This window comes from Vigna umbellata, chromosome 4 (genome assembly GCF_029865625.1).
Source record: "Vigna umbellata cultivar VRB3 chromosome 4, Vumbellata_1.0, whole genome shotgun sequence".
Taxonomy (NCBI): Eukaryota; Viridiplantae; Streptophyta; class Magnoliopsida; order Fabales; family Fabaceae; genus Vigna; species Vigna umbellata.
This window is the reverse complement of record NC_142168.1, coordinates 28,585,032-28,605,966: the sequence shown is the minus strand read 5'-3', so window position 1 is coordinate 28,605,966 and position 20,935 is coordinate 28,585,032. Positions and strand designations below refer to the sequence as shown.

The 20,935-nt window shown below is 33.0% G+C and overlaps 2 protein-coding genes across 4 annotated transcripts; one reads left to right on the top strand and one right to left on the bottom strand.

Annotated features, from left to right (window-relative positions):
* The first annotated feature begins 1,230 nt into the window (after window positions 1-1,230).
* On the top strand, window positions 1,231-11,280 carry RHL1 (root hair initiation protein root hairless 1 (RHL1)). 2 transcript variants are annotated; one of them, XM_088113980.1, is made up of 12 exons: window positions 1,231-1,673; window positions 2,806-2,916; window positions 3,485-3,571; window positions 3,695-3,906; window positions 4,115-4,228; window positions 4,502-4,688; window positions 8,246-8,282; window positions 8,367-8,416; window positions 8,546-8,594; window positions 10,138-10,172; window positions 10,764-10,808; window positions 10,936-11,280. In XM_088113980.1, the coding sequence occupies exons 1-12, from the start codon at window positions 1,350-1,352 to the stop codon at window positions 10,966-10,968; spliced, it is 1,284 nt and encodes a 427-aa protein (XP_087970106.1). In that variant the 5' UTR covers window positions 1,231-1,349; the 3' UTR covers window positions 10,969-11,280. The 2 variants fall into 2 exon arrangements, with proteins under 2 accessions (XP_087970106.1, XP_087970105.1); XM_088113979.1 differs by having other exon boundaries at window positions 8,243-8,282.
* Window positions 11,281-15,392: 4,112 nt separating this feature from the next.
* LOC124846098 (putative metal-nicotianamine transporter YSL7) lies at window positions 15,393-19,887 on the bottom strand. 2 transcript variants are annotated; one of them, XM_047323313.2, is made up of 6 exons: window positions 19,159-19,887; window positions 17,773-17,927; window positions 17,287-17,384; window positions 17,059-17,193; window positions 16,778-16,967; window positions 15,393-16,688 (listed from the first exon to the last, which is right to left on the bottom strand). In XM_047323313.2, the coding sequence occupies exons 1-6, from the start codon at window positions 19,580-19,582 to the stop codon at window positions 15,585-15,587; spliced, it is 2,106 nt and encodes a 701-aa protein (XP_047179269.1). In that variant the 5' UTR covers window positions 19,583-19,887; the 3' UTR covers window positions 15,393-15,584. The 2 variants fall into 2 exon arrangements, with proteins under 2 accessions (XP_047179269.1, XP_047179270.1); XM_047323314.2 differs by lacking the exon at window positions 17,773-17,927 and having other exon boundaries at window positions 19,159-19,292.
* Between the last annotated feature and the right edge of the window lie 1,048 nt (window positions 19,888-20,935).

Here is a 20,935-nt window from a genome sequence, read left to right as displayed (position 1 = left end):
CTTCACTTTTCCTTAATTTGACGTGTTTTCTATTAAAACCTCCCCTACACTTTTTCTTCCATGTATTTATAAACCTAAATTTAAAAGAAAAATATAACATTTTATTATCACTTATTATTATCTAATAATATTATATAACAATATATAAAAGCTCATAACAACTAACCATGTATAACCATATCTAAAGATATATTTTAATTTATAACAAATATTAACTTATATATAATAATATCTAATAATATTTTTTTTATTAAATAATTTTTCACTAAATCTTTATTTAAAAAAAGTTAAAATAAAATTAATCATTTGAATTATAATTAATAAATCATTTTATTTCTTACTTAACTTATTTATCATATCTATATATTTTTTTAATTATTAAAATTTCTACGATTATTTTAAACCTTCAGAGCAAAAGAAACAAAATGCATTTGAATAATGTGATTAATTTATACATTTCTCATTAAAAAAAGTTACGTGTTTCACGTATATATCTATGTCTATTATAAAACTAGTCACTTGTTACTATGATAGTTAAGAAATTGATTAAAATAAAACTTCCAATTTAGTTGGGAAAGAATAAATGAATAAAACACATAAATAAAATAACGAATTAAAGATAGAAATGATATAGGAAAAAGAAAAAAAATGAAACATGCTTAAGTAATTGAGGGGATAATTTTATCCAATAAAAATAGTAAATACATCTTTGTGATTGTTATTTAAAATTTCTTTCTTCTAAAACTTTTTTTTTTTGTGTTTATGCCTTTTAATTAAATAAGTTTAGACACAAATGTTAAAAACCACAATAAGTAATCATTTAATTAAAAATATTTTGTTTTCTTAAAAAAAAAGTTTAAACAATTGAACCAATTATCAATTTTATTTTTTAGTATAATTACAAAAGGTTTATTACTGTTAATAGTGTTTTTAGTATGTTCCTGATTAAACTTTATTCATGTTTTTTTGATCTATCAGTTTAATATTTGACTAAACATTATCACATAAAGAAGATAAATAACTTTTTGACATTATTATTAGCTAAAATAGTTTCTGTAATTATAAATTAACATGAGTAATATATCTATCTTTCAATGCTAAACTAAAACCTAAACATAACTACACTTATTTGACTAATTTTTTTTATTAGACGTTACATGAAATTGAAAAATAGTTTTTCAAAAGAGCAAAATATCGATTAAACAAAATAAAATAAAATGTATGCAATTTGTTCTTGCCGAGGAATACACCCACCAAAAACGAAGTTCCCCTGTTCCCGCGTGTAACAGAGCATAGCAGGAGCAGAGGCAGAAGAGACCACTGAAGAAGCGTACGAACTTGACCCTTTAATGGCGCGGGGGAAGGCGAAGAAGAAGGAAGAAGAAGACACTGAAATCATAAACCCAGAAACGTTGGAGCGCAAGAAGCTCAAATCTTTGGCCTTTGCCAACAACATTCTCTCGGAGACCCCTGCTAGCAGCTCCGTTCTACTCAAACCTTCCTCCGTCGTGGCCAAGCACCACGGCAAAGACATCATCAAGAAGTCTCAGAGGAAGAGCAGCAGGTATCTCTTCTCCTTCCCGGGGCTAATTGCTCCCCTTGCTGGTGGCAAGATCGGTGACCTTAAGGATTTGGGAACCAAAAACCCTGTTCTCTACCTCGATTTCCCCCAGGTGGGTTTTTGATCTGGTATTTCAGCTTTTGAATACAAGTCGGGGTTTTGTGGGGTTGGCTTGGTTTTGAGTTTCAGGAACTGGGTTGAGAAATCTGGAATTTTTTTATTTATTTACTGTAATTTGGGTCTCGTTTAATTTGATAGAATGTCCTTTATTTTAGGAAACACTGAAAACAGGAAAAATAAAAAGTTTAAGCGAGGATCTTTTTTACTATTTTCTATATGAGCATTTGAAAACAGAAATAAAGTGAAAGCTGAGTTGTATTTTTGTAATAAAAAGTGAAGATAGAAAATAAACGAAGTGAACATTTTCTCAAACTAAACATGGTTGCAAGTGTAACTCGGCTTGTTTCACCTGTTGCTTTGGTCTTCTCTTGGTCTTGATTGGCTTATTTGGAGAAATGTTAAGGAAGGGGATTTATCATGAACCTGTGAACATCAAGCTTATATGCTTGAGTGACTGTTAGTCATAGTGGATTTGGTGTATGCTAATGGCAGGTCATAAGCAGAAGTTAAGGACAACCTGTGAAGAAAACCTTAGTAAACTTTTAAGGGCTTTGCCAATCGTTGTTCTTACTATTAGTGACTGTATCGACTGAAACCATAACATGATAATTCCGGGACTAATAACAGACGAATGTTATCAGTCAGAGAATACTCAACGATCTAAGGAAAAGAAGTAATAAGTAGAGGAGGAAGAAATTAGGAGAAAAATTAGACAGTAGAGGGTATACTTTAGATACAAATTACCTCATCCCCTCATCCCCTCCTTCCCTCTATCATCTCTTAATTCTCACCAAGACTCACCTCATGCATTCTCTTCACTTGGGTTTAGCTTCCTTGACCTACAAGTTCTTACTTGGCCCTAGTTTCTTGCCTCTCATATCTTATTGCATTGCTTCTGACTAACTCAGCTGAACTGAAGTGGCTAGTTGTTGTAGTTCACAAGTCTGGTTCAGCATCATTATAATTGATAACCGGTTGGGTGAAAACCTTGTTTAGAGTGAAGTGTCTTCTTTTATATATCTATCGTTTTTTTCTTTCAAATTTTGGAGCATTTTTAAGATTTCTGATTTGGTACTATGTTTTGTATTGGTAACTGATGATGCATTTTCACTTTCACTTTTCAGGGTCAAATGAAGCTTTTTGGGACCATTGTATATCCAAAGAACAGATACTTGACTCTACAGTTCCCTAAAGGTGGAAAGAGTGTAATGTGTGAGGACTATTTTGATAACATGGTTGGTTTTTTTATCCTCCCTGGTTACTTTTTTTTTCGAGCTTTTTAGACATTGATTATTGTTTAATTACGAGGAAACTTATAAATGCTTAGTCAAAGAAGTTGCTTGTGCATACTGGCCTATCATACCCTTTTATTTCATAATTTTATATTGGGTAATTGGGGTTTAGTAAGCATACTTTCTTTCTTGTTACATTCTTGATATCTAAAGGTAGGGGCTCCAAGGAATTCATATTATGGAAGGTAGATGAAAAGATGCATTGACTTCTGAGAATATGGGGAAAAGTGCTGTCATGATTCCCATTTCATGCATAACGCAGTCTTAATTCCTGCATTTATGATATTAGAGTTAATGTTCATAGTGGATTCATTTCTCTTTTGAAATATACGTGTGTCTATATCTATCACCACAGGTATTCTTCCCTTTTTGTGTCTTCTTTTGACTTCTTGTAGGTATAAGAATAAAAATTTTATGCATTTCCTTTTTCTTCATTTACTAATTAGTATCTTCTGGAATTGCACCTTTTGGGTACGTATGTTCCTCATCAGAAATATCTTGATTTTATTAGATTGTATTTTCGGATGCATGGTGGATTGGGAGGAAAGATGAAAACCCTGAAGAAGCCAAACTTGATTTTCCTAAGGAATTCTATGAGGTTAGGAGCTGTTACAGTATAATAGTTGTCTGATCACAAGAAGCAACTCTTGTTTTCCTTGTTTGGCCTGAAGAGAAAATGGAGTCCATTTTTGTTATCCACTCTGCGAATGGCCTATTTCAGGGGCATCAAGCTGAATATGACTTTAAAGGGGGTGCCGGTGCAGCTTCTGTAGTCAATCAAGGGGTTCCTAGATCCAGGATTCAACATGCAGAACCAGAGTCACCAAAGACACCCTCTGAAAATGAATTGTCTTACAGTGAACTAAAATTAGAAGATACAAAGGAATCGGGTCCATCCCGGCAGTCAACAAGAACTGCAGGAAAATCATACAAGTATTAGCTTCTTTTATATTGGTTTATGCAACGTGTGCCATTCCAGCTACAAAGTTATAAGAATAATTGCTGTATTATGTTAAGCAAAACATTATTTGCCCAAAAATTTAGTCTGTTTTTGTTTGACCATTCTAATATCTGACATGAGTAAAACTTGTAGCAAATCTTGACTGAAATTCCTATTCATTTAGTTCTTTTGTTGGACCAGATTTGCTGAGATTTCGGCCAGTGATGATTCTGGTGAAAACAGCCCTGACATTTCTGATCACGAAGAGAAAGTGGAAGAAGTTGATACTGCTGTAAATGATCATAATAGCTCAAATATCCTTATTGAGTTTGGTATACCCTTAAAATTGTGGGTGAAAAATCTTATATGTGTTTTTTCAAGCAATTATATAAACCTCGTCCCTGTATTTTGCATATCATTTCTAAGGCTACACCAAACTATCCCAGATGCTTTAATAGTTGGTTGGTTGTGTTCAACTTTAGTTTTCCTTTTGATCACCTGGCCACCTGGAATTGATAAGTTGCTTGCTCTTATATATTTTATATCATCATTGAGTTTGTATTTTATATTCCTTAATTCACACATACAGAAAGAAACTGTAGTTTTTGACCTTGATAAGGAGGATGATGCACTGGGACATCCACTCAACCAGGAAAATAATGAGTCAGTGTCTCAATCTACTTCAGTCAGTGCATCTACTAAAGTTAAGTCCAGTAATCGTGGTTCCCTTGTCCAGGCTACTATATCCACATTATTCCAGAAAGTGAATGAAAAGGTAAGCTTTTGAAACTGTTTGAATCTGACCCAGCATTACTAGCTTCGAAGAACAATGTTAAATTGTTTGTTCATCCTTTATTCATTTTATAAGTATATAACATTGTATGCATGCATTAGTCCCCCAGTTAATAAATTCCTCTGTAGAAGGTCCGAAGGGGCTGAGTTAGAGAAACCCAACTCTGTTGTAACTTGCAATTGGAGTTTCTTCTGGAGATATAGGTCTCTCAAATTTCCCCGAGTTGTATCTTATACTTTCCTCCGGAGGAAGTCTTTCCAAGAGTGTCATAGCAAAGATTCACACTTTCTTGCATTCTTTTTCTTTCTTGACCCACACCTAGCTATCTGTACCAGTACTTTTCAACATGTCAACATTAGGTTCCTCTTGTTTCATAATATCTACGTACTAAAATTATGGTAAAATAGCATATAAGATGTGTGATGATGCTTTGAAGTTGCATGTTTACTCTCTCTAAGCAACTATGGGATAGGTTATTTTTATCTCTTGCTAGTCATTAGGCTACGATACTATTTGATCTTGTATTGGAGGTTTAGACTGAAATCCTGCTTTTTACCATGGGGTCCAACATTCTTCAAATGCCTTCTCCTTTTGATATAGTTTTACTGTTATTTTTAAGAAGATTCAAGGACGTACCTACTTACTATGTTGGGGTATTATAATTATTCTTGGTATAGATATCGGTGGGACTGAGATTAATATAAATGCATGCAATATGAGCTGATGATTTTTTGATGCATTGCCAATAATTGATAAACCTTACACTCTAGATGAGGTGGTAGAAAGTTAGAGCGTGAAAAAGGATAAAATGGAAGAAAATTAGAAAGGAAAGTGAGATGATTTTATTTGTTATTAGTAACTTTTTTGTTGCTTTTAATATATTATTATTATTATTATTATTATTATTATTATTATTATTATAGAAAAATGGAAAAAAAGAAAACCACACATAATTGATTATGTACACGAAAAGACAACAAAATACATATTATTTTGTGCACGTAATTGATTATGCAATCGATTATGTGCATGCAAATCTTTACTCATTGGTGGGAAAAAGGAGTTTATGTCTAAAATCTGGTCCCTTTTCTTTTCTTCACAAATCAGTTGATCCAAACCACATAAATCATCTCTAATCCACTTTATTTTCCATCTGTTGCTAGGGGCCCTGAAGAAAACAAAACATTAGTGCAGAGTGAATTTCCCATCAAACACTGAAATTAGACAAGTTCATCTTTATAACTATGAATTTCACGTACTTCATATGATGGAGACATATCATGATATGATATTGATACAAGAATATAAGAAATTGATAAAATAAATAAAAGTTAGATATGGGCTAAATAAATAAACATGAATTTTAAATGTAAAAAAGTGCATTTTACAGAAATGCAAAATATCTGCAAAGAAATATTGGTCATTTCTCATTTGTTGTTGACTATATCAATCAGCGATAGTCTCAATTAACAAAATAAAAAAACTAATGTTAATCATTACGTGTGTAAGTGGCCTGGTTTGGGTAGAGTTTATCTTCTTTACCCTTTTTATTTAGCAACCTAAGATTGGGTTGGGTTTGATCATCGGATTAAATAATTTAAAGAAAAGAATCTTTTATTAGAAAATGCCTCAAATAAATAATTTCAATGTTTCTTAATGTTGGAGATTTCACATTGACTAAGGATGGGGCCAATTTACATCATATAAATAAATGCAAATCTTACCTTACAAGTTGGTTTTGTAAGGTTTAATTATACTTAAAGCTCACTTCTTAAGATGGTATCAACGTCATCTAGAGCATATCCTAGTGAAGTTGGTTGTTTGTTGAGCCTACTCGTCATCCGCTATCAAATATCTAGTTCTATGCTCGAGATGCATATAATTCGGCACGATAGGATATTTTAGAGATCCCACATTAACAAAAATGAGACCAATTTGCAGTATATAACCAATAGGAGTAAAATCTAAAACTTCCTAAAATATTTTGGCAATACTTATAATACTCATTATAAAGTATAAAATTAATATATAAATAATGCTTTTTATTCTATGTTTATTGTGTGGTCAAGTTGGGTTGAGTTCATCGAGTTTGAAATTAATGAACCTGTTACCTATCCCAATTCTAATTGGGTGTACTAAATAAAACCAACCTAAGTCACAAAAATGTAGTTGAGTTGGGCGGCTTCTCAGAGTCGGGTGCAACCTGCTTACAACCCTGTTAACCATAACAAAAGAGCTATTAGTTAGACGTCTTTACTTTGGTCATATCACAATATCTCCCCCCTTTTAATACGATCCAGAATTATTTATATATTTTTCCAACACATGCTACAATGCCACAAAGTATTAGTCCTATTCAAATGAAGTATTGGATCTATATAATTGTTTAATTTTGATGTAGCCTTAAGGGTATAGAGGAAAAGATAGATCTATACATAATTTGGTTCCTATTTAAAGTATTGGATTTATATTCCAAATGTTTTAAATTTCTAAATACATAATGGAAAATTGGACGATAATCCTTGGATAGGAATGTCAAACATGCGTAAATTTCTAAAATCATGTAGGAAATTGGAGGATAATTGTTGGGTACAATAGGAATCTAGGAATGTCAAACATTTATTGGTACAAACTGGTACTTTTCCATTTTTGGAATATCTGGGCTCATAGCTTATGTTGCAATAAATATACATATCAGTGCACAGTGCTTCTAAGTGGGAATAGGTGGGGTTGGTTTCCTGCTTATTTGTTTTAAGTAAAGTCTGAACAGAATTTTAGTTTGTTTGTGAAGCCAACATGTGGTCAGTTTGGTTAGCCGAGTTCAAGATTGGGCCCACTTTGGACTAGTCAAAACCTGTCAATAATAACTGGTTGAACTAGCTGATTTACACAATCTGTTTTATTTTAGATTTTCTTGGATAAAAAAGCTGTTTGCGCTGCATTCAAGATGTGCTAGATGGAAGTATTTGAAAAAATGAGCTTTGAGTGGCTAATCCATCCAATACACACGCACATATGTTCTTGCATTAGGATTGTTTCTATGGCTCTTCATCCAGTTCAACCAGGCAATTTAAATGGTTGAACCAGGACCAGAAGTATTGCCAGCCCACTGTCTGGCATATTTTATAAATGCTGCTTTTAAGAATCTATTGTAAACTTTGAAACTTAAATTAAGAGCTTGGGTTGAGCCACTGGCATTTTGTAACTTATGTTGCTTTGGGAATCTTCCCATTCTGTCCCAAATTTGTTAAACAACACCTGTTATCAAATGACTGTGATTATGCAAAATAATAACTTTCACACCATTCACTGAGCTATTGTTATTTATGTGATTTCTTTCATGAAACCTTTCTAAGAATAGAAAAATGCTTCATGGTTGTCTAAATCTACGAAGTATTTCTGCATGACTTAGGAAACCCTAATTTTACAATGATTTTACCTTTTTGATATAAACTGTTCTGAATCATATATATCATGCTTGGTATGGCTAAACATTGGTCAAATTGATTATCTTACAAAAATCTTATATTTTTCAGAAGACTACAAGAAATTCAAGGAAATCTCCATCATCAAAAGGTTTTACTTTCCTAGTTTTTTTTTTTACATTATCACAGGCAATATTATGATAATTGAATAACAAAAATTATTAATATTTTTCAGCTTCTGGCCAAAAGTTGCAGCCTGCTGGTTCAAAACGAAAGATTGATCTGGTTGAATTTTCTTTCTTCTGAATTTCTTGAATCCCTTTGTCCTCAAGTGGGAATAAGAGTCTTCCTTAATTGGTTATAATCATTTCATATTGGAAAGGATACATGCTGAGTTATTGGCTATTGTTGTAGGATGAAGGACCCAAGAAAAGGGGAAGAAAGCCTAGGAACAAAACTACTGGTGAGTATTCTTCCTTTTTACTACATATCTTCTAATGACTACGTGTTGCTATCATTATCGAAAGGTAGTAATTCAAAGTGAATGATTGTGCATCTCTTCATATTTGGTAAGACCACACTAGGGAGATATTTATTGGTTCCTCATAGCGATGTTTGTAGTTATAACAAGAACCCAGTCAAATATAAACTAGATGCATCTTATTGAAGCTGTATTGTGCCACCACTAGCATTGCCTTGCTTTGTGATGACTGTTTTTGTTTCCCAATAGTCACCATGCCCTTTGCTCCCTAGCAGTCACTGCTTGTTCAGAGCATTTTGTTTTCCGGTACCTCCTTCCGAGCATTCTCTTACTTTCCTGAGTTGTCGTGTCCTATGAGCATTTTTGCTTTCTGGTTGTCATCGTGCCCTCCGGTAATTTTACTTTCTAGCAGCCGTGGTGTCTGCTGAGTAGTTTTTGTTTTCCGGCACTTGTGATTTGTGACCATTTTTAACATACCCGTTTCATATGACACATGTTCGAATTTGATGAAGAGTATTAGAGATATGATTTGATTATGATAAATATATGATTTGATTACATTGAATACGGAGATATTATATGATTTGATAGAAAAATCATATATTCCTATTTAATGTAATCAATCATATTTCTAACGTAATAAAATCATATCTTTGACCCTTCTTCTCAGGTTGGAAGTTATGTACAATGAGACAAACTTGTTACAAGTGTCATCAATACAAGACCTCTTAAAAGGCTTAGTTAACATGTCAAGAACTACTTGGCTGCTGGAGGTGCCAAAGTAAATAATGGCATAGCTAGAGTATATTTCCGGAATTGACTTTCTCTATTATGTCAAAGTGACCATCAATCTTTAATATGCTTCGTTCAATCAAATCTTTAACATAGGCAATATTGAAGGTTGGATTTGTCCCAATGAAGAAATTTTGGTTCCAATGAAGGGGCTAAAAAAATTGGCAATCTTTTCGATTTGCATTTGTTTGGTTGGAAAGAAATGCTACAAATTTCACTAGTCTATTTATGATTCATTTGGAACAGATTTGTCCAAAGGCCTTATTAAGAGGTTGTCTTTGGTAGGTCTTCAATGTTATTAGTGTTGTGTTGTAATACGTGTTTCACGTGCTTAGTCTCTTGCTATCTTCTTTCTCAGTAAATTCTTTGTTCAACAAAAATAATAAAATTGTCAGCAATATAATGATCAAGTAACGATAAGTTCTAGATTAATATTTTAAATAATCATTGATTTAAGACTTCCTATTGTAGTTAGTCTTTCATTTTGAGTGGCCCGGTTGATGCTGTCGAACTAATATATCATTATGCTTGCTTTGTGATTGTATTCTGCCAGCATATAATCAATTGCATGATATTCTAATTGTTGTAGTATCTGTCTAAATATTTCAGATCATTTATATCCAGTTGCATTCTTTTTCATATAACTACCAATATGCATTTAAAGCTGGTCTTAAAAAGAAGCTGTTGCATAAATAGAACTTCGGCAAACTTATCATGCATGTTAATTTTCCAGGTGAAAAAACCAGGGCGAAAAGCAAGCAATCCGATGTAAGTTTTTTTTCTCAATCCATAGCTTTAAGTGATTGAATCTTCTTTAAGCGGGTTCTTACTTTTCATGCTTAATCATAATGCACCCAATCCGGCTACTGATAGGGAAGTAATTTGCCAACCCTTCATCCATTTTTCAAGCGATCAGCTATGCTTTCACAATTGGCAGCACTAATTTGTCTTCTCACTGTTAATTTCACAATTGCTTTCACTATTTAAACTTATCTACTTAAATATATGCTTCTAGGATCACTCCTGGTCTGATTTGTACAAATATTGAAGTCAATATCATTGTTCAATTTCATCCCTGATAATTCTATACTTCTGTTTTATTTATTTTTTCTTTTTTCACGTATCATTGATTTCACTAGAGATATTCCAATTTTAGACTGGCATTGGTTTGTGCTATAAGCATATAAGTATCCGTATAGTTCCATTGATATTTTCATCTGGTATCTCTGAAATTTGAATGAGCATCAATCTCCCCAATATGATTACTTGATGCTCTGAAATATCTTAACAACTAGGAAACTTGGTATCAGTTTTACAGTTCTCTTTGAACTACTAGTTTCATATTACATGATAATGCAGGATGAAGATGATGATGACATTGAAGAAATTTCAAATGCTTCAGAGGTATTTCCCTAACCTTACACATGCCTCTATTCACATGGATGCATGTACCTACACAATCTTATAGTTTCATAAAAGGCATGGGGCTAATCTATATACTTTTTGTGCTTATAATATTTGTTTTGTTTAGGATAATGGAAGTGATGATGAGTGGACTGCTTGACCCTAATCTAAGTTGTGGTTGCTAGGCACAAGAAATGACAAGGCAATGTCATGCAAGTGATGTGATGATACCCTTTATTTCTGTCACTAAGAACGTGACAACTTGGATTTGCTTACCATGTGGTTTTGATGGAATTATGAGAATAGGTATAATACCAATATCATGAGGTTAAGAGGAAGAGAGAATATAATATGTTTAATGTATACTGTTGAAAGTGATGTCATTTAACTCTTTATCTCATTTGGGAGTCATTTGATGTATTCTAATCAATTTTAAAGTGATGTCATTAGTAGAATTTGACAGATTAATTTATTTCTGAAGTATAAATTAGTTAAAGTTGTTTCTACTCAAAATTAGTCTAGGAATTTCTAAATTGACTCTAGGCATTAACTATTTATGTAAATTCACATAATTGACATTTTAACGTGATTAGTGAGAATCTATGTAAAATCAAAGTCACATGTTTTATTGACTTTTGAAAGGAACTAGATGGGAGTAATAAAAAAAAAATGAGTGAACCAGGTTGATTCTCTTTTCTTGGCTTGAATTGAGTCAAAATATAATTTTAGAATTGATGACAGACCTCAGTTTGTACACAATTTTCTCACTTCATAACCCTTGTTTCTTTTTTCCTGTTTTGTTTTTTTTTTAATTTTTTAATTTTATTATTTTTATCAAGAATCAGTTCCGAATACTTTATACTTTTTGAAAAATTATGAGTAAAAGTTTGTTAAAATGCGAATATATTTTTAAAAAGTTATTAACACACATGCTGGTATTACATATCTGTTTACTAACGTAATGTTCATTAAAAAATTGAATTTATCATGGTGCTAAGCTCTGTTTTTTGCCCGAATCATTGAAGAGTTATCTATAATTGTCCACAAAGTTAAAAATTTGAAAAGAAAAGAGATGGACTCTTTTATTCAACTGTCATTTTCAGAGCTTCATACAATAGTTTAATAATATGATCGTTTCCTCACTAAGCCAAAGTTTAATAATAGATCTTTTGATGCAAAAAGGGAAAAATAAAATAAAATAAACAGTGTCTTACCTAAACCAGAAACCCACCAATTATTAGCAGTGTTCTTATACGGCACAACACAATAAATTATTCTCAATTAGGGAAAGGATTCAGAAGTCAAGTTTGTCTGCATAGTTCATCTTCAAAAAAAGGTGTTGCATCGTGGTTCATGGCCACGTCTTTTAGTCAAATAAAAACAAAACTTCATAACGTTTATTTGAGTCAAATTAAACTTGCTAAAAACTAAAGTAGTTGGAACTCAACAATCCATGAATTTTCCTATTCTTCTATCATCCATAGTAAAGGAATTAAGTCAGTTTGGTCACATTCTGATCATTCCAGATTATCAATAATATATATTTAATTCCTTTAAAATAACAAATTCTGCAAAATGTTAAAGTATTATTTTTTTAAAATTTGTTTTTTGCAAATCTGTCATATTGAAAGGAGGATTTCAATAAAAATTAATTATTGACTAGATTGGTTAATACTTTTTACAATAAAGTATTTTTCCACTAATTTTCCTTTGAAAGTTTTATAGGTTTATGGAAAATTTAAGGATTTCATGAAATCAGGATGTTTCTTTCCATGGAAGATGCTAGTTGTGATAAACCAAAACTCAGTCCAGCACGAGGAATTTTAACAATTTTAGAAAATAAAATTACATAATATTTAAATTACTTATAATTTTTTTTAAATAATTTGTTTCGATAGAATAATAAAAATATCTTATATTTAAATTTTTTTGTCAACTTAACTTCACCTTTATACAAGTCAACTTGAATAAACCTTCCGTGCGAGCCAACTTGGCTCAACCTTCAACGCAAACCAATTTGGCTCAACTTTCAGTGCGAATTAACTTGGCTCAACCTTTAATGCGAACCAACTTGGCTACACCTTCAATTCAAACCAACTCAACTAGATCTCAGCATAAGCTAACCGAACTCGGACTTCAACACAAGTAAACTCGACTCGATCTTCAACTTGGGCCTACTCAGCTCGACCTTCGACGAATCGGCTCACCATCAACCAAGTCAACTTGCTCGACTTTGATTCGATTGACTTAGTTTGACTTCGGCCCAGCAAGCACGGCTCGATGTTGAACTTTTGGCAAGCGTACCAATAGTTAACTGTAGTATAATGATTTTTAAGTAAGAGTGTCGATCCCACGAGGAACAACTTCAATTAAATAGATAAATTTATCTAAAACAACATATATACAAGGGTATTCAAACTGATTCATAATGGATTTTGATAATTTATACTACGTTGCGTAAAAGTAAAATATTAACAACATATAAGTTAAAGAAAGTTTAATATGAGAAGTTGGGATTGAATTCATCTATCTCACTCGTCTGCAATCTGAATGAATATAAACATATAGCAACTGAAATTACCAATATTGATGCAACACACAAAAGTCATTTATACCGATTCCTCGCGTATAAAATTCATAAGATAAGTTCCTTGAATATTGATTCCTCACATATCCAACAAACTGTCCAGCATTATATTCAAGTGTTATAAGCAATTGATAAACTGAAATCTATCCCTAGCATCACAGGATATCAAGTATTCTTGTTCAGATCAGATTTTAGAAATACTTTCCAGTCAAAACTAAAACCCACATTCATGAAACTATTGATCAGATAGAATCAAACACTAAGAGCAGAACAAAAATACCAATATTGAATAAAACATAAATGCTATATATAAATATCACCAGATTACATCCGAGTTCGAATCAATTACATTCAATCCCAAGAGAAAAGATCAACCACTCATTGTAGCCATTAGCATTCTAAGAGATGAAGAAGAAGATCCCACAGCTAAAGTGAAGAAAAACTCTTTGGGTAACTTCTTTCTCTGCATCTCTCCGTCTCCCCCTTTCTTTCTGACTCGTGAGTATATATATTGCGCGAATTATCGCTTAAGCGAGAAGAAACTTCTTGGAGAAGATAGTCATTTTCGCTTAAGCTAAATTATTTTCGCTTAAGCGAGAATGACTTTTAAATCAATGGCTTCCTGGATGAATCTAGCTTAAGCGATATCATTTTAGCTTGGGCGAATTGTTGCAGGATTTGCTCTTCTCTATTTTTTCTTCTCTCTTAATTTACCTGGAACATATACAAAATAGGGACCAAATGTTTTCCTTTTAATCAACAACTCGGAAACATATGATTACATTTCATCTTTCTTAGATTGGGGAAAATTGATACAAATGTACACAATTTAATACAGAAGTACCAAAATTCCATATGAAAATTTACTACTTTTTTGCACTTATCACTCGACCTTTGGCCTGAGCTGGCTTACTCAACCTTGTGCCTCAACTTGATCATCGGTCTATGCTGACATGACTCAAATTTAGTTTGGACTACTCAACTTAATTTTTGACCTGGTGAGCCACTTCACCTTCGACTTGGGTCCAGCAGCTTGAGCTTTGACCTGAGTCAACTTGCTCAACCTTCAATTCAACTTGACTCAACTTTCAAATTGAATTGACTTAGTCCACCTTCAGCTTAAGCTGACTTTACTCAACTTTCAAAACTCGAGTCAACTTTATTCAACTTTGGCCTAAGTCGACTTCGACCGATTTCTATCCGGATTAACTCTGTTCAACTTCGACTCGGATTGACTCTACTTGACTTTGATCTGGATCGACTCTGCTCGACATTCTACCCAAATTGTCTCAACTATCCTTTAATCCGAATTGATTCAACTTGACCTTTAGCCTATATCGACCCCTCCTTTCTTGAATTTTTAAACCTTTCCTAAATTGTGATCTACCATAAACCCGAGTCAACTCGTCTTTCGTTCCAAACCAACTTAGCTTGATCATTGTAAAAAAAAAAGTGATAATAGGGTGAAAAAGATTCAAAAAAAAAATTTCAAATTTCTTATACTTTTGAAAATATGTGAAATTTCTCTATTTTATTTATTTAAAATACTTTGTAAAATTCTTTAAATTTGAATTCCTTTCTAATTCGTTTATCTAAACAAGTTATTTTAATATAAAGAAAAAGTTATTTTAGTATAAAAAAATTTAAATTCTTTAAATAAATAAATTATCCTTTTAAATTACTTCATCCAAACACAACATAAAAGTTATTAGAACACAACATAAAAGTTATTAGTTGAAAGTAAAGAACTCATCAAGTGGAAAGACCACTCAGCACTTAAAAGGAGAGTAAAGTTATCCCCGTATCACCAAATGTTAAGACTTTTAGAGTCTTTGCTGCATAGGCACTTGTAACCACATTTGTGAGCAGTTTTCTGCCACATTAAAGACCGCAATGACATGCAACTGCAACAGCAATTTAAAACTTTGGTGGTACACATAAATTCATGGCATGGAGAGGAAGCATATTTGAAATGGACATGTTTTGGGAGCGCCATATAAAACAAATACAATCTGAACATATACTCTTTCTTTCTGACATTTAAATACACACTAATTTTCCTTCTACTGTTGTTTTGATCAACTGTATGGCTGCAAAAGTTTAAAAACACAAACTGCAGTGATGTTTCACAGATTTACAAGCCAGACACTTTTCACAAGATACCAACCATGTCCAATTCAAACAAGACCTTAACTCCCTAAGAAAGTATCAACCTTCACATTTGTTGCTCTGGACAAGAACTTCATACAAATTGGTGGCTTAACTCCTGCAAGAGCAAGTATTGAAGCAGGAAGAGTCCATATTCCATCCCCACATATCAAACCAGAAGCTACAGCTGGTGCAAAAGCATCTGCCTTAGCCTTGTTAATCCTCTCCCACACATACAATATCAGACTTCCAACACACATGTCAATGGCAAAGTATGGCCCTATGTAGAAGGGTATTGCCATGGCCATTGGAAGTGGAACAAACTTCCCTTTCTTGCCAAGAAAATCTTTGAACAAGTTTATGATAACTGCTGCAGCAAAGAATATGTAACAAAGCAAGAGGCAGTTTTTTGGCAGAAAGCCAAAACCTTGCACCCCCAATATGGCCATATTACGGTATATGATTGCATATGGGGCAGGATATTCACTTGTAGACTTCCCAAGGTCAGGAAAAGCTTTGTAGAAAATCCAAAACACAGAAGGAGAAATTACACAACCCATTGTTGTGCCGATTAGTTGGCTCACAAACATGGAGCGTGGTGAAGCCAGTGTAAGGTAGCCAGTCTTAAAATCCTGCATCAGGTCTGAGGCTGTGGAAACAATGTTCATCATCACTCCACAGGCGGCTAGACCGGCAAGAACTCCACCTTGTGTGGCACCGGCCCATGCTCCAATCGTGAAGATGGCCAGCTTTCCATAAGTGGATGCAAGGGACCAATCAGTTAGTCCACAACCATAAGCATTGCAAAATGCCAAGGTGGGAGCAACCAGATAGATAACAATTATGTAGTACCATTTTAGTTGGTGGAAGATGTGTGGCAGAGTGGCTGTTGAGATGGCAGCAATAGCAACATAACCTGCAACTGCAAACCATGTGGGAATTTGATCTTTAAGGAAAAGTTGGGCGCGGCGCCGATCATCATAAGATAGCTCTGGACTTGAGGGGGAGTCTTGATCAGCAACTGGAAGAACATTCTCCCGTTTTCTCTCTTGGATTTGATGATACAACCCCCAGAGGGTATGAGTTATCACCTTTACGAAGTTATATAAACCATCTCCTAGGATCAAGGCAATAGCTATAAATACCTGAATTCAAGGTACAAGGTAAATCAACTTAACTGATAGACATTGGAAAGAATGTAAGGAATTGTGGTACTTTATATCAATGAACTTACCCTATAACCTTGGATGCCATGAAGATTTGATTCACCAAGGCCTTTTTCATACCAATGACCCTCGTTGGTTTTTATGAGAGGCCACATTATTCCCCAAGAAAGAATTCCCCCAAGAAGCACTGATATGTTTATGATATAAGGGCAAATCATTCCAACTCCAACATATATTGCAGAAAAATCAAAATAAAACCTACAAATAAGTTGAGATGTGATTAGCCATTCTGGATTAGTACAAAATTTGAAGTATCTTGCTTTTATAGAATGAAGATCTGAGAACATACCTGTTTTCATATGCTTTAAGCCCCAATGAAGGGAAGGCTTGAAATCCACACTGGTCAGTAGCTGTATAAAACCATTGAAAAAAGCCCCACAAAAAACTCATACTGAAGAATTTTCCCAACATTTTTACTTGCTTCCTGGAAGAGTACAAAAGAAACAGTAAATTAGTTTGAATGTATAACATCCTATGCAGTCACTTCTAGTAAGATTGAGTCAAAGATAGTGCCTACTTTGCAAGTTTGGCTCCTTGAGGAGTGTGGAAGCTGTTGATGAGATGTGCAGTTGCAGTACCACTTGGATATGTCAATTTGAAGTCAATGATCATAATCTAACACATATAACAGAAGCATAACTTAGCCATAACTTGATTGCAAACGCAATAAAGTGATAAGGATTGAAAAAATGAAACCGAGCAGGTTTTCTAAATTAAGTTTGTATGGACAGCCTTCTCAATAAATAACTAAAGATGAAAATAAGAATGTAAAATGAAATTATAAAAGTTTACTCATTTATATCTCTAAAAGCTAATTTTAATTTATGGCAGAAGCTAATGAATTCATTACACTTTCTTATTCTCTTTTTCTTATGAGTAGAACTCATTGAGAAATTTATCTAAGCATACCCTTAATATATTCATTGTCAAATTTTTATTAGGAATAAAATGGAACATTAATGAACAATGCAATTAATATTTCAAGAATGTGTCAGTGGCTTACCTTTCGGAGAGGTACAACAGAGAAAAGGCCGAGAAAGCTAACAACAAAAAGAAAAGCTATAATCCACCCTAAACTTGGGTCCTTAAAATCACTTGTATCAGTGGATTGATTAGCTATTTCTTCACTCATTCCAAAGAGGTAACTTCCAAATCCTCCTATTCATACAAATCAATCACAGAATGAAAACTTTCATTTAACTGAGCTAAGCATGAAATCTATGAAAAAGAAGAATTCCTAGATTACAAAAAATTAGTTCTATGTAGATAAATTTCTTCATAAACATTTATAAAAGAAGTTAAGAAAGGGAAGGAAATAAACTTCTCACACAAGGTTTTGTTTTAACTTCTCCAAAAAAGAAGTTTATTTTATTTATTCTCCTGCAATAAGTACTTTTGAAGAAATTTAGCTTAATGGGACCTAAGATTCCTTTCACATGTATAACATCAACATCTCACTCTAGAGTTTGGGTATGTTCTGAAGTCCAATTTTCCAGAAACCTAACACAACATTTAAACCAGATTTGACAGTTTGCAATGCTTCATTTCAAAATATGATGCAATACATTTAATGATACAAGATTGAAAGTTTATTTTTTAAAGAATGATGGAAGATGAGAAAAAGTGACTGAGAATTTCTGCTTATGTTCGGTTGAAAATGGTAGAAGGATACACTTATTCAATCAAATAAACTAGGTTTCCAAATTTATTGTCATAAGTTGAAATTCAAAACAAAGAAAAAGTATCTTTCAAAGCATGGACAAATTTGATGCCTTTGTCGGTCATCCATGGCTTTTCCACAGTTAGCATATTCTAGAAGGTCATGTCTGACAGTGAAAAGTAGTAACCTTTGATAACAAAAGACTGTGACTGGGGGAGGGAGCACTAATGATATCATTCTGGAAAAAAAGTTCCTTCAGATTTATTAAAACAGTGGAACAGATAGAATTGACTCTAAAGTTTGGAAATCTTAAAAAAAAAGAACACAGTTGATTCTATACTGATTCAATTAGCCACTGAAGTGATTACTACTTAGATTTTCTCCTTTGAAAATTTATCTGGAAATGATTTAGCACTGAGAAAGTAATTCCGTTTTTTTCTCAGAGGAATTAGATTACAGACTAGGTCAACATGAGAAATTAACCAAGGTCTTGTTCAAATCCAAATCCCCACAAAAATTAGCACACTGTTGAATCTAAAAAGGCACCAAAAATCCAACTGTTTGATAAATTTATAGTTAATTTCCCAAAAAAAAAACCCTTTCACCCCATGGAACAAAAAGGGTCAAAATCAAAACTCACAACAATTAACCATTTAAAAAACAATAGACATCAACACCATGACAACAGTAAACAAATCCAGAAAAGTCAGAGTGAAAAGAAGAAGGTACCGCTAAAGGCTATGCCAGAAGAAGCCACAACACAGGTTTGGATGACAGTGTTCTCTTGCCTTGTGAAGGGTTGTCTCAACATGCCAGATTTTTCCAAGAACTTGGTCCAAGTCTTCACAAAGAAGAACCCCAGAAGGCCAGCAGAGACATTGAGAGAAGGAATAATACCAGTGGTGAGGTTGAGCTTCATCACAATGAAACTGAACAATATGCTTAGTACAAAGCTGACCGCAAAGGCTCTCCGAGTCAATTGGTTCCTCCATGATGGCACCAGAAGATGCTGGAACACCCTCTCCACAGAAACTTCTTCCTCTTTGAGTTTGATGCTACCCTTTTGGCTCAGTCCGCGATCAAGCTCATCTACATGCTCAACTGACTCAAAACCATTCTCCACCACTCTATCCCCACTTCCATTTTGAGCCATGATTTGTGGATTTTCCTTGGAAAGTGGTTCAAATCCCAAAACTTTTTTTCTGGGAGTTCGGAATCTCCAAGGATGGTGAAACTTCCTAGATTCCACTAGCCTCCCTTTGTCTTAGGTTAAAGTTTGTGTTTCACCTTTATTCAAAGGTTGAGTTGGAATGTGCATGGTGGTTTACTTACTGGCATTTATTGATGGACTCATAGACTTCAATATCAGCAGCTAGTGGATGACAGAGAGAGAGAGAGAGAGAGAGAGAGAAAGAGAGAGAGAGAGAGAGAGAGAGAGAGAGAGAGAGAGAGAGAGAGAGAGAGAGAGAGAATGTGAATGTGATAACTAAGAAGTTTGAAGACAAAAATTATGTAAAGCTACAACTTTGATAGATGTCTGTGGTAGATGGTGGAATAGACCAGCACACAACATCCTTAGATTTTTGAGACGTAAACACCTTCCATTTTTTATTTTCTTTTTATGTTTTTGTTTTCATAACTAGGACTTTCGTAATTCTCTGATATAACACAAAAATAATTTTTTTTTCTTGCATATTCTGTTTTTAAAGGTTTTTAATGAAAAAGGGTTTTTAATGAAAAATTTAAAATAACTCTAAAATAAATACATTTTACACATCCAAATCTAACTTAATAACACTAATTATATTTTCCTTTTTCTGATAATAGTTAGTACTGTTTATTTTTTATATTTTTATTTCAATTTCATAATTATTATTTTTCTAACATGCATATGAATTTCACTTATTTTCTACTTCTAGAATTATTCTGTCGGTAGTTAGTTTAGGATTGAATTAAGTGTATAGTAAAAAACGTGATATTTAACAAATAAAAAAAAAGTAAGAAACTATTTGATACTTTTGGATAATTGGGAAGCATTAATCATGAATTGTTAAAATAAAAACTAATATTTAATCACTCTTCATAAGAAAAATAAGTTTTTTCTTTCTTTTTTTAATTTTGACCAGTAGAAAATTCGTTAACATTTTCGGAGATATATTCTTTTAGTTAAAAGATTGCTTAAATTAACTTACTTTCAAGTTTTAAATTTATATCATGAATAATTAAATTAATATATAGATAGAGATTTATATCAAAAGAATATTTTTGGGAAAAGGAAAATAGAGAGTCAAAGCTTAAGTTTGAAAAAGTCGTTTATAAGCTTTAAAACTAAACTTGAAGAATCGGTTTAACAAATGTTAACGTTTATTCACACAAACTTTATTGTCATTAAATGGTTTTTCAGATACAAAAGTAACGAATAAAATCCTCAGTAGAAAGAAAAAGAAGTGGTCCTTAAAGAATCCTAATCACTCGTTTAAGGGTTATATATGTTTTTATATTTCAA

What these genes read in the sequence shown, in the direction of transcription:
- RHL1 (XM_088113979.1), top strand. Translation starts at nt 1,350, where the DNA reads ATGGCGCGGGGGAAGGCGAAGAAGAAGGAAGAAGAAGACACTGAAATC. An exon ending in AGGACTATTTTGATAACATG is followed by an intron (nt 2,917 to 3,484) that starts GTTGGTTTTTTT and finishes TGATTTTATTAG; the next exon opens with ATTGTATTTTCGGATGCATG. An exon ending in TTCCTAAGGAATTCTATGAG is followed by an intron (nt 3,572 to 3,694) that starts GTTAGGAGCTGT and finishes GGCCTATTTCAG; the next exon opens with GGGCATCAAGCTGAATATGA.
- LOC124846098 (XM_047323313.2), bottom strand. Translation starts at nt 19,582, where the DNA reads ATGGCTCAAAATGGAAGTGGGGATAGAGTGGTGGAGAATGGTTTTGAG. An exon ending in TTCTGGCATAGCCTTTAGCG is followed by an intron (nt 17,928 to 19,158) that starts GTACCTTCTTCT and finishes TTGTATGAATAG; the next exon opens with GAGGATTTGGAAGTTACCTC. An exon ending in CTTAAAGCATATGAAAACAG is followed by an intron (nt 16,968 to 17,058) that starts GTATGTTCTCAG and finishes ACTTATTTGTAG; the next exon opens with GTTTTATTTTGATTTTTCTG.